The following is a 16,722-nucleotide window of genomic DNA, read 5'->3' as shown; positions in this document are numbered from 1 at the left end:
TGTACTATTTTTAGATTTCAGTGCAGCATTTGATTTAGTGGATCATGAAATAATCTTAATCTTGAAAATTAATGTATTATGGTTTTAAGGAGGTAGCATTGAATTGGGTACAGTCATATCTAACTGACAGAAAACAGTCCACCTATATCAATGGTTATTTTTCTTCCCCCAATGTGTTAACTGTGGAATACCGCAGGGCAGCTGCCTTGGGACACTTCTTTATTTAATATATACCAACGACCTTCCCTATGCCTTGGTTGAAACTCAATCTACTATATTTGCAGATGATACTACAATTTATACAGCAAGGCAATCGGTTCAACAGGTACAGCAGGCTTTACAAGGAGATTTGGAGAATATCAGGAAGTGGGTTTGCCAAAACAAACTTGTCTGTTCAACTAGGAAAAGGCCAAAACAGCATGGGATACAATTAAGTATGGGAGGAGTACAAATTGAAGAAGTGGCAGAAACCAAACTATTGGGAGTGCAGCTAGACAACTGCTTATCATGGTCGTCTCAAATAACTAATCTATGTAAAAAAAAAATATTAAAAAAGCATGCATAATCAGAAGGATAGCTAAATATTTACCAGGGAAAATCCTTCAGCAAATAACACAGGCATTGGTTGAGAGTCAGGTGAACTACTGTTCGGTGGTCTGGGGAAATGCATCATCAAGTGAAGTTAGGAGGCTGCAGAATGCACAGAATAAAGCAACAAGGATTGTTTTAAGGTGGAGATATGGTTCTTCTGTTGCAGTCATGCGCAGTGTTCTTGGTTGGTCATCCATCCACAAGGTAATTGAAAAAAACATGCTTTTTTATTTTCTAATGTACATCATTTAAAACGGCCAAGTTCTATTCACAACGGTATTCAGTTGGTAAGAGACAGACATTCCGTAAATACTAGGAAATGGGTCTTCCAAATGGACAATGAGCATACTTCCAAAGTTGTGGCAAAATGGCTTAAGGACAACAAAGTCAAGGAATTGGAGTGGCCATCACAAAGCCCTGACCTCAATCCTATAGAAAATTTGTGGGCAGAACTGAAAAAGTGTGCGATCAAGGAGGCCTACAAACGTGACTCAGTTACACCAGCTCTGTCAGGAGGAATGGGCCAAAATTCACCCAACTTATTGTGGAAGGCTACCCGAAATGTTTGACCCAAGTTAAACAATTTAAAGGCAATGCTACCAAATACTAATTGAGTGTATGTCATCTTCTGACCCACTGGGTATGTGATGAAAGAAATAAAAGCTGAAATAAATAATTATCTACTATTATTCTGACATTTCACATTCTTAAAATAAAGTGGTGATCCTAACTGACGTAAGACAGGGAATTTTTACTAGGATTAAATGTCAGGAATTGTGAAAAACTGAGTTGAAATGTATTTGGCTAAGGTGTATGTAAACTTCCGACTTCAACTGTATGTGCCAACTTACATGGCTGGTGTCCAAGTGTCGCTGCCTCGTTAAGGAAGACAAGCTGTAGGCTAGGGCTACAATATATATGAGGTGGAAGGACTGTTTTGTTTTTACAGTTCGATGAAGTAGGATATTGGCACAGGCACGAAATTGTTTTACCAATTAAAGTCACGTGTCTTACCTGAGCATCACCTGCGGCACTGAATAGAAGTCAACATTATTATGCCGGTCCCGCTGAAGACAATGTTTTTCATTTTTGCCGTTTGTCTGATTGCAGTCCTCTGGAGAGACACGTTTGATCCAGGTGAGTCCTCAAACAGTGTTCCATAGGACAGGCAGACAACAGTGTTCCATAGGACAGGCAGACAACAGTGTTCCATAGGACAGACAGACAACAGTGTTCCATAGGACAGACAGACAACAGTGTTCCATAGGACAGACAGACAACAGTGTTCCATAGGACAGGCAGACAACAGTGTTCCATAGGACAGGCAGACAACAGTGTTCCATAGGACAGGCAGACAACAGTGTTCCATAGGACAGGCAGACAACAGTGTTCCATAGGACAGGCAGACAACAGTGCTCCATAGGACAGGCAGACAACAGTGTTCCATAGGACAGGCAGACAACAGTGCTCCATAGGACAGGCAGACAACAGTGTTCCATAGGACAGGCAGACAACAGTGCTCCATAGGACAGGCAGACAACAGTGTTCCATAGGACAGGCAGACAACAGTGTTCCATAGGACAGGCAGACAACAGTGCTCCATAGGACAGGCAGACAACAGTGCTCCATAGGACAGGCAGAAAAACAGTGCTCCATAGGACAGGCAGACAACAGTGCTCCATAGGACAGGCAGACAACAGTGCTCCATAGGACAGGCAGACAACAGTGTTCCATAGGACAGGCAGACAACAGTGTTCCATAGGACAGGCAGACAACAGTGCTCCATAGGACAGGCAGACAACAGTGCTCCATAGGACAGGCAGACAACAGTGTTCCATAGGACAGGCAGACAACAGTGCTCCATAGGACAGGCAGACAACAGTGTTCCATAGGACAGACAGACAACAGTGCTCCATAGGACAGGCAGACAACAGTGCTCCATAGGACAGGCAGACAACAGTGCTCCATAGGACAGACAGACAACAGTGCTCCATAGGACAGGCAGACAACAGTGCTCCATAGGACAGGCAGACAACAGTGCTCCATAGGACAGGCAGACAACAGTGCTCCATTGGACAGGCGGACAACAGTGCTCCATAGGACAGGCAGACAACTGTGCTCCATAGGACAGGCAGACAACAGTGCTCCATAGGACAGGCAGACAACAGTGTTCCATAGGACAGGCAGACAACAGTGCTCCATAGGACAGGCAGACAACAGTGCTCAATAGGACAGGCAGACAACAGTGCTCCATAGGACAGGCAGACAACAGTGCTCAATAGGACAGGCAGACAACAGTGCTCCATAGGACAGACAGACAACAGTGCTCAATAGGACAGGCCATACCATATTCTCTACCTATATATAACTCTAAATACCCCAATTCATGTTAAGTTAAAAAGAATACAATGTAACATTCCTGACACCATTTAAACCAATGACGGTTTGGAACTTTAAAGCCAATGAACTCCTAATCATCTTTTTGTAGATAACCTTTATAGTCCCAACTTCTTGATATGACAAATCTTATCTTAATTTTCATGTCTTGATATCAACATAAGTTACTTTGACCGTCCCCGGTGCAGCTATGTATTTATTTCCTTTTATGTAATCAGTCCAATACATAGTTTCTCCAGACGGCTTGCCTCCCACAATGTTACCAGCATACACAGTGTGCTGTGATAGTCGTGCAACCTAGACTCAGGGGTAGATGTAACATAGTAGATAAATATCTGGGACACTCAAATTAGTATGATATGCTACCTTATTCCTACCCTCACCATAACTCCACCGCCACCATGGGGCACTGTGTTCACAATGTTGACATCAACAAACCACTCGCCAACACAACACCATACACGTTGTCTGCGGTTGTGAGGCTGGTTGGACGTACTTCCAAAATCTCTAATTGAGGCGGCTTGTGGTAGATAAATTAACATTCAATTCTCTGGCAACAGCTTTGGTGAACATTCCTGGAGTCAGCATGCCAATTGCACGCTCCCTCAAAACTTGAGACATCTGTGGCATTGTGTTGTGTGACAAAACTGTACATTTTAGAGTGGCCTTTTATTGTCCCCAGCACAAGTTACACCTGTGTAATGATCATGCTGTTTAATCAGCTTCTTGATATGCCACACCTATCAGGTATATAGATTATCGTGGCAAAGGAAAAATGCTTACTAGTAGGGATGTAAACAAATTTGTCCACAACATTTGATTTAAATAAGATTTTTGTGTGTATGGAACATTTCTGGGATCTTTTATTTAATCTTGTGAAAGAGGGGACCAACAATATACATGTATTTCATCGCATGAAACAGGGGACCAACAATATACATGTATTTCATCTCATGAAACATGGGACCAACAATATACATGTATTTCAGCTCATGAAACACGGGACCAACAATATACATGTATTTCATCGCATGAAACAGGGGACCAACAATATACATGTATTTCATCTCATGAAACATGGGACCAACAATATACATGTATTTCATCTCATGAAACACGGGACCAACAATATACATGTATTTCAGCGCATGAAACACGGGACCAACAATATACATGTATTTCATCTCATGAAACACGGGACCAACAATATACATGTATTTCATCTCATGAAACACGGGACCAACAATATACATGTATTTCAGCTCATGAAACATGGGACCAACAATATACATGTATTTCATCTCATGAAACACGGGACCAACAATATACATGTATTTCATCTCAACAATATACAACACATGAAACATGGGACCAGCAATATACATGTATTTCATCTCATGAAACATGGGACCAACAATATACATGTATTTCATCTCATTCATGAAACAGGGGACCAACAATATACATGTATTTCTCATGAAACACGGGACCAACAATATACATGTATTTATCTTTCATGGGACCAACAATATACATGTATTTCATCGCATGAAACTCATGAAACATGGGACCAACAATATACATGTATTTTATCTCATGAAACACGGGACCAACAATATACATGTATTTCATCTCATGAAACATGGGACCAACAATATACATGTATTTCATCTCATGAAACACGGGACCAACAATATACATATGAAACAGCTCATGTAAACACGGGACCAACAATATACATGTATTTCATCTCATGAAACATGGGACCAACAATATACATGTATTTCATCTCATGAAACAGGGAACCAACAATATACATGTATTTCATCTCATGAAACATGGGACCAACAATATACATGTATTTCATCGCATGAAACATGGGACCAACAATATACATGTATTTCTCATGAAACAGGGGGACCAACAATACCAACAACATGTATTTCATCTCATGAAACAGGGGACCAACAATATACATGTATTTCATCTCATGAAACAGGGGACCAACAATATACATGTATTTCAGCTCATGAAACAGGGGACCAACAATATACATGTATTTCATCTCATGAAACATGGGACCAACAATATACATGTATTTCATCGCATGAAACATGGGACCAACAATATACATGTATTTCATCTCATGAAACAGGGGACCAAATATTCCAAGAACACAGGATGAGATGTTACTATCCTTTGTGCAAGCACTTCCAAGAGTTAATGAACAGTGAGCGTGGTGAAATTTGGGGAGCGCATCGTCAGTAGTGTACCTTTGGTTCCTAGGGTGTTTCGGCCTTTCACACTATACACCCTCCCCAAAGGCGTCCAGCGACAGGGTGATCAATCCTACGCTTGCGTCCCATTCCCAATTAGTCATAGGAGTTGCCTTGTTGTTGATAGCCAACATCCCATGGGACTATGCATATATATATATATATATATATATATATATATATATATATATATATATATATATATATATATATGCCATGCATGGCAGGGGCGTCCTCCTCCCTGAGTCAAGCATTGTTGACCGCATACCTCCTGGCCCTCTCACTTCGGGCCCAGCTGGGGTCTTTCCTCTTCATCCAGAGCCACTGACTGCTGCCTTCTGCCGCCTCTGATACAGCTTTGATTGCCGAACGCTGGCTCTGGCCCTTAATTCCGAGGTCTCTAAGCAGTCTGGTTGTACATGTTGCCACAAAACCTCTGCAGCCCACCTCCACCTCCACAACAATATACATGTATTTCAGCTCATGAAACATGGGACCAACGCTTTACATGTTGCATTTATATTTTCGTTCCGTATTTAATAGTATGTGATCATCATGATGACAATTAAGTATTTTACGCAAATTTGTGTTTAACCTTAAAACACCTCTATTTTAATTTAGCCTCAGTGATCATGTGATCTTCCTTCTCAGCCAGTAGTCTTTCTCACCCCACACAGCCTGACTGACTGCCTGTCTGTCCGTCTGTCCTTCCCCTCAGAGTCTGTTCGTTGTGCCAGGGTGCTGGTGACTGGGGCCAGCACAGGCATCGGAGAACAGCTGGCATACCACTATGCCAAGATGGGCACCCAGGTCGTCATCACGGCCAGGAGGGAGTGCCCCTTACAGAAGGTTTGAGGTTCTGTCTGTGTCTGTCTCTCTGTCTATCTGTGTCTGTCTGTCTGTCTGTCTGTCTGTCTGTCTGTCTGTCTGTCTGTCTGTCTGTCTGTCTGTCTGTCTGTCTGTCTGTCTGTCTGTCTGTCTGTCTGTCTGTCTGTCTGTCTGTCTGTCTGTCTGTCTGTCTGTCTGTCTGTCTGTCTGTCTGTCTGTCTGTCTGTCTGTCTGTCTGACTGACTGACTGACTGACTGACTGACTATGAACTTCTATCCTTTCTACTGTCTCATGATGACCAGATAGATATTGACAGCCTCTGTACCAGTGTGTCATTGCTCCCTCTGTCCTGTAGGTGGCAGCGAAGTGCACAAGCCTGGGGGCTCAGAAGGCTCTGTATGTGACAGGGGACATGTCCCAGTCCTCAGCCCCAGAGAGAGTGGTGAGGATGGCTGTCGAACAACTGGGTACGGACTGATCACTAAGAATACATTCAGTCATATTGTGAGTATTTATTATGTTATGTTAGAAATTCATAAGGCACACTAGTGTCTGTTTCTCTTTTTCGACAGGAGGTCTTCACATCCTGGTTCTAAATCACATTGGATCCACCCCATTCGCCATGTGGAACGGAGATGGGGATCACATCAGGGAACTGATGCAGGTACACTTTTGTTTTCTTCTTCTTCATATTAGGCTATACTTCAAGTCTTGTGTCTGGCCATGCGAGACAAGGTCATTCTTTGAGTGTAGTTTTGAATGTGTTTTCTTCCAAAGTTGAATTTCCTCAGCTATGTGAACATGGCTTCAGCAGCTTCACCAGTACTGGAGCAGAGTGCAGGGTCTATGATCGTAGTGTCATCTCTGTTGGGTGAGTACACATCACACAGCCTTATACAATACAGATTTACACAGATAGTATTATACCAATAGTCATATAGATAGTCTTATATAGATATAGTATTATACCAATAGTCATATAGATAGTCTTATACAGATTGTCTTATACAGATATAGTATTATACCAATAGTCATATAGATAGTCTTATATAGATATAGTATTATACCAATAGTCATATAGATAGTCTTATATAGATATAGTATTATACCAATAGTCATATAGATAGTCTTATACAGATATAGTATTATACCAATAGTCATATAGATAGTCTTATATAGATTGTCTTATACAGATATAGTATTATACCAATAGTCATATAGATAGTCTTATATAGATATAGTATTATACCAATAGTCATATAGATAGTCTTATATAGATATAGTATTATACCAATAGTCATATAGATAGTCTTATACAGATTGTCTTATATAGATATAGTATTATACCAATAGTCATATAGATAGTCTTATACAGATTGTCTTATACAGATATAGTATTATACCAATAGTCATATAGATAGTCTTATATAGATATAGTATTATACCAATAGTCATATAGATAGTCTTATATAGATATAGTATTATACCAATAGTCATATAGATAGTCTTATACAGATATAGTATTATACCAATAGTCATATAGATAGTCTTATATAGATTGTCTTATACAGATATAGTATTATACCAATAGTCATATAGATAGTCTTATATAGATATAGTATTATACCAATAGTCATATAGATAGTCTTATATAGATATAGTATTATACCAATAGTCATATAGATAGTCTTATACAGATTGTCTTATATAGATATAGTATTATACCAATAGTCATATAGATAGTCTTATACAGATTGTCTTATATAGATATAGTATTATACCAATAGTCATATAGATAGTCTTATACAGATAGTCTTATATAGATATAGTATTATACCAATAGTCATATAGATAGTCATATAGATAGTCTTATATAGATATAGTATTATACCAATAGTCATATAGATAGTCTTATATAGATATAGTATTATACCAATAGTCATATAGATAGTCTTATACAGATTGTCTTATATAGATATAGTATTATACCAATAGTCATATAGATAGTCTTATACAGATTGTCTTATACAGATATAGTATTATACCAATAGTCATATAGATAGTCTTATATAGATATAGTATTATACCAATAGTCATATAGATAGTCTTATATAGATATAGTATTATACCAATAGTCATATAGATAGTCTTATACAGATATAGTATTATACCAATAGTCATATAGATAGTCTTATATAGATTGTCTTATACAGATATAGTATTATACCAATAGTCATATAGATAGTCTTATATAGATATAGTATTATACCAATAGTCATATAGATAGTCTTATATAGATATAGTATTATACCAATAGTCATATAGATAGTCTTATACAGATTGTCTTATATAGATATAGTATTATACCAATAGTCATATAGATAGTCTTATACAGATTGTCTTATATAGATATAGTATTATACCAATAGTCATATAGATAGTCTTATACAGATTGTCTTATATAGATATAGTATTATACCAATAGTCATATAGATAGTCTTATATAGATATAGTATTATACCAATAGTCATATAGATAGTCTTATACAGATTGTCTTATATAGATATAGTATTATACCAATAGTCATATAGATAGTCTTATATAGATATAGTATTATACCAATAGTCATATAGATAGTCTTATATAGATATAGTATTATACCAATAGTCATATAGATAGTCTTATATAGATATAGTATTATACCAATAGTCATATAGATAGTCTTATACAGATATAGTATTATACCAATAGTCATATAGATAGTCTTATATAGATATAGTATTATACCAATAGTCATATAGATAGTCTTATATAGATATAGTATTATACCAATAGTCATATAGATAGTCTTATATAGATATAGTATTATACCAATAGTCATATAGATAGTCTTATATAGATATATTATTATACCAATAGTCATATAGATAGTCTTATATAGATATAGTATTATACCAATAGTCATATAGATAGTCTTATATAGATTGTCTTATACAGATATAGTATTATACAGATAATCTTATACAGATAATATTATATACATATAGTCTTATACTGATACAGTCTTATACAGATAGCAGTATATAGATACATTCTTATAGAGATAATATTATACAGATACAGTCTTATACAGTTGCAGTCGTATACATATAGTCTTATACAGATAGTCTTACACATATAGTCTTATAAAGATGCAACTGCACAAGTAATCCTTATAGGGAGAATAAAATGTAAAATCCTGTTCTTCTCAGTCTGAAGTACTCAGACAAGCACTGTGGATACTGTGTGAACTCACCACCTTTCTCTCACCTCTCTCCTCTACAGGTAAGAGAACCACTCCTTTTGTGGGGCCCTACGCGGCCACCAAGTTTGCAGTGAACGGTTTCTTTGGTTCCATGCAGCATGAGCTAGCCATGCAGCGCAGCAATGTGTCTCTGACCATCACCACACTGGGCCTGATAGACACAGACTCAGCCATGGACAAAATCAGGTTAGTCACAGGAGCCATTTACACTTGGGTTTGCAACAGAAGAAGAGATTTTGTATTCTTCAACTCTCCTCTCTTCTGAATAGATTCATGACATCAAGACTGGTTGTGCTTGTGATGTTGAATGACTGGTCACTTAAGGGAAACAACATGAATGAGTTGTATTGAGTGATGATGTAATGGTATATATTTCTAATGGTTCAGTAACTGCTGCATTTATAGTAGGTCTTAGTTCAAGTGTAATGGGGAGTTAAGGTAAAACATTACAGTAGGTATCATGTAGGTCTTAGTTAAAGTGTAATGGGGAGTTAAGGTAAAACATTACAGTAGGTATCATGTAGGTCTTAGTTCAAGTGTAATGGGGAGTTAAGGTAAAACATTACAGTAGGTATCATGTAGGTCTTAGTTCAAGTGTAATGGGGAGTTAAGGTAAAACATTACAGTAGGTATCATGTAGGTCTTAGTTAAAGTGTAATGGGGAGTTAAGGTAAAACAGTACAGTAGGTATCATGTAGGTCTTAGTTAAAGTGTAATGGGGAGTTAAGGTAAAACATTACAGTAGGTATCATGTAGGTCTTAGTTAAAGTGTAATGGGGAGTTAAGGTAAAACATTACAGTAGGTATCATGTAGGTCTTAGTTAAAGTGTAATGGGGCGTTAAGGTAAAACATTACAGTAGGTATCATGTAGGTCTTAGTTAAAGTGTAATGGGGAGTTAAGGTAAAACATTACAGTAGGTATCATGTAGGTCTTAGTTCAAGTGTAATGGGGAGTTAAGGTAAAACAGTACAGTAGGTATCATGTAGGTCTTAGTTAAAGTGTAATGGGGCGTTAAGGTAAAACATTACAGTAGGTATAATTTATTCAGCAACCTTTATTCAAACCCCTGAGATAACCTGGTGTACATTTGAAATTGCACCTAGTATTGCACTATATAGGGAATAGGCAATTTCAGATGGAGTCCTGATTAAAGCATTTACAGTGAGGGAAAAAAGTATTTGATCCCCTGCTGATTTTGTATGTTTGCTCACTGACAAAGAAATGATCAGTCTATAGTTTTAATGGTAGGTTTATTTGAACAGTGAGAGACAAAATAACAATTTAACGGCCGTTGTTGGTGGAAGAAGGTGAGGACCAAGGTGCAGTGTGGTATGTGTCCATATTTAATCAAATGAACACGGAAATACCAAAAATACCAAAGAGAAATGACCGAAAACAGTACTGGCTGGTGCAGACACACAACAGAAAACAGAAAATAATCACCAACGAAACACAATAGAAAACAGGCTCCCTAAATATGGTTCTCAATCAGGGACAACGATTGACAGCTGCCTCTGATAGAGAACCATACCAGGCCAAACACAGAAATAGAAAATCATAGAAAAACGAACATAGACAACCCACCCAACTCACGCCCTGACCATACTAAAACAAAGACATAACAAAATAACTAAGGTCAGAATGTGACAAACAACAAATAAATCCAGAAAAACACATGTGAAAAATGTTATAAATTGATTTGCAGTTTCATAAGGGAAATAAGTATTTGACCCCTCTGCAAAACATGACTTAGTACTTGGTGGCAAAATCATTGTTGGCAATCACAGAGGTCTTTACATTGTTCTATGCCACCTCCAGAGGATATACCAACACGGCCTACCCAGCCAACGATACTGCCCTCCACATCATCAAGGCCGGGGCCACACACCAGAAGGAGTCATTTTACCCTGGATACATCTACTTCGCCTGCTTGTGCAGAGACTGGTTCCCCTTCTTCAGAGACATCATCATCCAGAACTCCTACACATACTGAAGGAGCCACCATACCCCGAGTTAAGGAAGCACATAAGCCTACAGGAACGTGTGTGTCCTCAGGCCAAGAATAGCAAAGCACCCTTTACTGGCTCAGCTGCCTTACCAACCTTTGAGTAAACAAATGAACAACAGATTTCAACATGGTTATAGGGAAGGGCATTCAACATGTACGGACGGCACTTACACAAATTACTGATGATTGGATGAGATATATTTATAATAAAAAGATTGTGGGAGTTGTTTTGTTAGACTTCAGTGCAGCTTTTGACATTATTGATCATAATCTACTGCTTTACATCCCCTGCCATATTGTGGATGGAAAGTTACCCGTGTAACAGAACACAGAGGGTGTTCTTCAATGGAAGCCTCTCCAACATAATCAAGGTAGAGTCAGGCATTCCCCAGGGCAGCTGTCTAGACCCCTTTACTGTTTTCAATCTTTACTAATGACCTGCCACTGGCTCTGAGTAAAGCCAGTGTGTCTATGTTTGCTGATGACTCCACACATCAGCTTCCACAGCAAGTGAAATCACCGCAACACTTAACTAAGCTGCAGTCAGGTTCAGAATGGGTGTCAATAAACAAGTTAGTCCTAAATATTAAAAGCATTGTATTGGAGACAAATCATTCACTAAACCTGGATCCTCAACTAAATATTGTAATGAATAATGTGAAAATTGAGCAAGTTGAGGACATAACCCTGGATTGTAAACTGTCCTGGTCAAAACATACTGATGCAACAGTAGCTACGATGGGGAGAGGTGTGTCTATATTAAAGTGCTGCTCTTCCTTCTTAACAATGCTATCAACAAGGCAGGTCCTACAGACCCTAGTTTTGTGGCATCTGGACTACTGTCCAGTCGTGTGGTCAGGTACCACAAAGAACGACGTAGGAAAATTACAATTGGCCCATGCGCAGTCCATGATCCGGAAGACGTGCTGATGAGCTGGGCCATCACCATGGGCGAAGCTAGTTTGGGGAGAGGAATGAAGTGGGGCAGCCTTGGAAAACCGGTCGACCACAGTCAGGATGGAAGTTTTGCCCTCAGACTGGGGGAGACCCGTGATGAAATCCAGGGATGTGTGGGACCAGGGACAGTGAGGGACAGGCAGAGTTTTCAGAAGGCCAGCCGGAGCTTTGTCCGAGGAGTCTTGTTCTGAGCATAAGCTGTGCAAGCGGCGAAGAATGCGTAGACGTCAGGGACCATAGTGGGCCACCAAAAGGTAAAACATTACAGTAGGTATCATGTAGGTCTTAGTTAAATTGTAATGGGGCGTTAAGGTAAAACATTACAGTAGGTATCATGTAGGTCTTAGTTAAATTGTAATGGGGCGTTAAGGTAAAACATTACAGTAGGTATCATTTATTCAGCAACCTTTATTCAAACCCCTGAGATAACCTGGTGTACATTTGAAATTGCACCTAGTATTGCACTATATAGGGAATAGGCAATTTCAGATGGAGTCCTGATTAAAGCATTTACAGTGAGGGAAAAAAGTATTTGATCCCCTGCTGATTTTGTATGTTTGCTCACTGACAAATAAATGATCAGTCTATAGTTTTAATGGTAGGTTTATTTGAACAGTGAGATGAAATCCAGGGATGTGTGGGACCAGGGACAGGGTGGGACCAGGGTGGGACCAGGGACAGTGAGTGACAGGCAGAGTTTTCAGAAGGCCAGCCGGAGCTTTGTCCGAGGAGTCTTGTTCTGAGCATAAGCTGTGCAAGCGGCGAAGAATGCGTAGACGTCAGGGACCATAGTGGGCCACCAAAAGTGTCGTCACACAAATGCAGGGGTCCGGCGGGACCCCGGGTGGCAGGCTAGGTCTGGAGGAGTGGGCCCACTCCAGGACAGCGTCAAGCACAAACTTCCGGTTATTGGGACCCCGTCTGGGAATGCTATGCCTCCCGGACCTGTTTCCCTATACCCCAGCTGAGTGCCGTTGCCAGTAGGTCTATGGCATGAACCACTTAACACTGTTTCCACACAGGAAGCCCAACTCCACCTATGGTTGGATGTTGTATCTTTGTGGTGCTTATCCTGTGATCAAAATGTTTTCCATTGTAATGGTGGTGGGGGTGGTTAATGCTTTCCATTGTAATGGCAGTGGGGGTGGTGAATGCTTTCCATTGTAATGGCGGTGGGGATGGTTAATGCTTTCCATTGTAATGGTGGTGGTGAATGCTTTCCATTGTAATGGTGGTGGTGAATGCTTTCCATTGTAATGGCGGTGGGGATGGTTAATGCTTTCCATTGTAATGGCAGTGGGGATGGTGAATGCTTTCCATTGTAATGGTGGTGGTGAATGCTTTCCATTGTAATGGCAGTGGGGATGGTTAATGCTTTCCATTGTAATGGTGGTGGTGAATGCTTTCCATTGTAATGGCAGTGGGGATGGTTAATGCTTTCCATTGTAATGGTGGTGGTGAATGCTTTCCATTGTAATGGCAGTGGGGATGGTTAATGCTTTCCATTGTAATGGCAGTGGGGATGGTGAATGCTTTCCATTGTAATGGTGGTGGTGAATGCTTTCCATTGTAATGGCAGTGGGGATGGTTAATGCTTTCCATTGTAATGGTGGTGGTGAATGCTTTCCATTGTAATGGCAGTGGGGATGGTGAATGCTTTCCATTGTAATGGGGATGGTGAATGCTTTCCATTGTAATGGCGGTGGGGATGGTGAATGCTTTCCATTGTAATGGCGGTGGGGATGGTGAATGCTTTCCTTTGTAATGGCGGTGGGGATGGTGAATGCTTTCCATTGTAATGGCGGTGGGGATGGTGAATGCTTTCCATTGTAATGGCGGTGGGGATGGTGAATGCTTTCCATTGTAATAGCGGGGGGGATGGTGAATGCTTTCCATTGTAATGGAGATGGTGAATGCTTTCCATTGTAATGGCGGTGGGGATGGTTAATGCTTTCCATTGTAATTTTTTATTTAACATTTATTTAACTAGGCAAGTCAGTTAAGAACACATTCTTATTTTCAATGAAGGCCTAGGAACAGTGGGTTAACTGCATGTTCAGGGGCAGAACGACAGATTTGTACCTTGTCAGGTCGGGGATTTGAACTCACAACCTTTCGGTTACTAGTCCAACACTCTAACCACTAGGCTACCCTGGCGGTGGGGATGGTGAATGCTTTCCATTGTAATGGCGGTGGGGATGGTTAATGCTTTCCATTATAATGGCGGTGAGGGTGGTGAATGCTTTCCATTGTAATGGCGGTGGGGATGGTTAATGCTTTCCATTATAATGGCGGTGAGGGTGGTGAATGCTTTCCATTGTAATGGGGGTGGTGAATGCTTTCCATTGTAATGGTGGTGGGGATGGTGAATTCTTTCCATTGTAATGGTGGTGGGGATGGTGAATGCTTTCCATTGTAATGGCGGTGGGGATGGTTAATGCTTTCCATTGTAATGGTGGTGGGGATGGTGAATGCTTTCCATTGTAATGGCGGTGGGGATGGTTAATGCTTTCCATTATAATGGCGGTGAGGGTGGTGAATGCTTTCCATTGTAATGGGGGTGGTGAATGCTTTCCATTGTAATGGCGGTGGGGATGGTTAATGCTTTCCATTATAATGGCGGTGAGGGTGGTGAATGCTTTCCATTGTAATGGCGGTGGGGGTGGTGAATGCTTTCCATTGTAATGGGGGTGGGGATGGTTAATGCTTTCCATTGTAATGTATAAGACAGTAGTTTTGGAATTGTTAGTTAGATTACTTGTTGGTTATCACTGCATTGTCGGAACTAGAAGCACAAGCATTTCGCTACACTCGCATTTAACATCTGCTAACCATGTGTATGTGACAAATAAAATTTGATTTGATTTAATGGTGGTGGGGGTGGTGAATGCTTTCCATTGTAATGGCGGTGGGGGTGGTGAATGCTTTCCATTGTAATGGGGGTGGGGATGGTTAATGCTTTCCATTGGTGAATGCTTTCCATTGTAATGGCGGTGGGGGTGGTGAATGCTTTCCATTGGTGAATGCTTTCCATTGTAATGGCGGTGGGGATGGTGAATGCTTTCCATTGTAATGGGGGTGGTGAATGCTTTCCATTGTAATGGCGGTGGGGATGGTGAATGCTTTCCATTGTAATGGGGGTGGTGAATGCTTTCCATTGTAATGGCGGTGGGGGTGGTGAATGCTTTCCATTGTAATGGGGTGGTGAATGCTTTCCATTGTAATGGCGGTGGGGATGGTTAATGCTTTCCATTGGTGAATGCTTTCCATTGTAATGGCGGTGGGGATGGTGAATGCTTTCCATTGTAATGGCGGTGGGGATGGTGAATGCTTTCCATTGTAATGGCGGTGGGGATGGTGAATGCTTTCCATTGTAATGGCGGTGGGGATGGTTAATGCTTTCCATTGTAATGGCGGTGGGGGTGGTGAATGCTTTCCATTGTAATGGAGTGGGAGGGGTTGAATGCTCCTTATCCACTAGCGATGTGCAGCACCCATTGTGACTAATCAGACTTACCTGGTCGGAGGACGTGGGTGGTTATATGGAAAGCATTCGTCCTCAGGCTGTATTGATTGACAATATTGGCTATATCTCATTATGGGTGGTCACAAGTGTGCAATTGATGGCTGCTTTAATGGTACATTTTGAAAAAATGGGCATTGATTTCAGATTGGCCCACCTTAATTTAAGCCCCCTCCAGGTTGTATGCGCAGGGGCATGAAAGGCTTTGTGTTCTAGCCACGGGTTCTTCTAACCCACCGGTCCTTTTGATCCTTTTGATACTCAAACACATATTTGAACCCAGGCCTGGTGTTATGACATGCTGGAGAGCATGTCATTTGAATTATTCCAGTTCAGCAATGGACCATTTTCAAAATGTCCTCTTTTACATCCTTTGATGTCAGATAAAGCAATTCTTGAAGTGTTTTTATCTATGAGGTGTAGTCATAGAGCCATACACTGTGGGCTTTCTGTACTTTGAACTGTAAATTTGCCCTAGTTCAAATATATCAGGTTAAAACGCTAATCTCAAAAGATTACCAGGGGGAAATGGCTGCCTCTCCCTTTGAGCAGCATGCCTGGACAACTGATCACAGCATGTGTATTCACCAGATTCCACATGTCTGATGTATTTCCTGATTGTTTGGATGTGACCATTTGTACCCGTTTTGTATTTGTATCAATGTTCCAGTGTTTAATTAACTTCCATTACACCACAAAGCCACACACTCACACAGTGTTTGTATACTCACCCACACACATCTACACATAGGCTCAAACACGCACACGCACACACCTTCCCACTCACACGACTGATGTTACTGGACTCTATTATCGTTGCACAATCTATTGCACA

The 16,722-nt window shown here is 40.3% G+C and overlaps 1 protein-coding gene across 1 annotated transcript; it reads left to right on the top strand.

Annotated features, from left to right (window-relative positions):
• The first annotated feature begins 1,646 nt into the window (after positions 1-1,646).
• Positions 1,647-11,974, top strand: LOC124009433 (hydroxysteroid 11-beta-dehydrogenase 1-like protein). The gene is made up of 7 exons (XM_046321246.1): positions 1,647-1,728; positions 5,983-6,113; positions 6,449-6,560; positions 6,666-6,757; positions 6,871-6,964; positions 9,418-9,583; positions 11,218-11,974. Exons 1-7 carry the CDS (start codon positions 1,647-1,649, stop codon positions 11,390-11,392), a joined length of 852 nt encoding a protein of 283 aa, XP_046177202.1. The 3' UTR covers positions 11,393-11,974.
• Positions 11,975-16,722: the final 4,748 nt, after the last annotated feature.

This window comes from Oncorhynchus gorbuscha, linkage group LG22 (assembly GCF_021184085.1).
Source record: "Oncorhynchus gorbuscha isolate QuinsamMale2020 ecotype Even-year linkage group LG22, OgorEven_v1.0, whole genome shotgun sequence".
NCBI classification, from domain to species: domain Eukaryota; kingdom Metazoa; phylum Chordata; class Actinopteri; order Salmoniformes; family Salmonidae; genus Oncorhynchus; species Oncorhynchus gorbuscha.
This window is presented reverse-complemented; position numbering and strand designations above follow the sequence as displayed.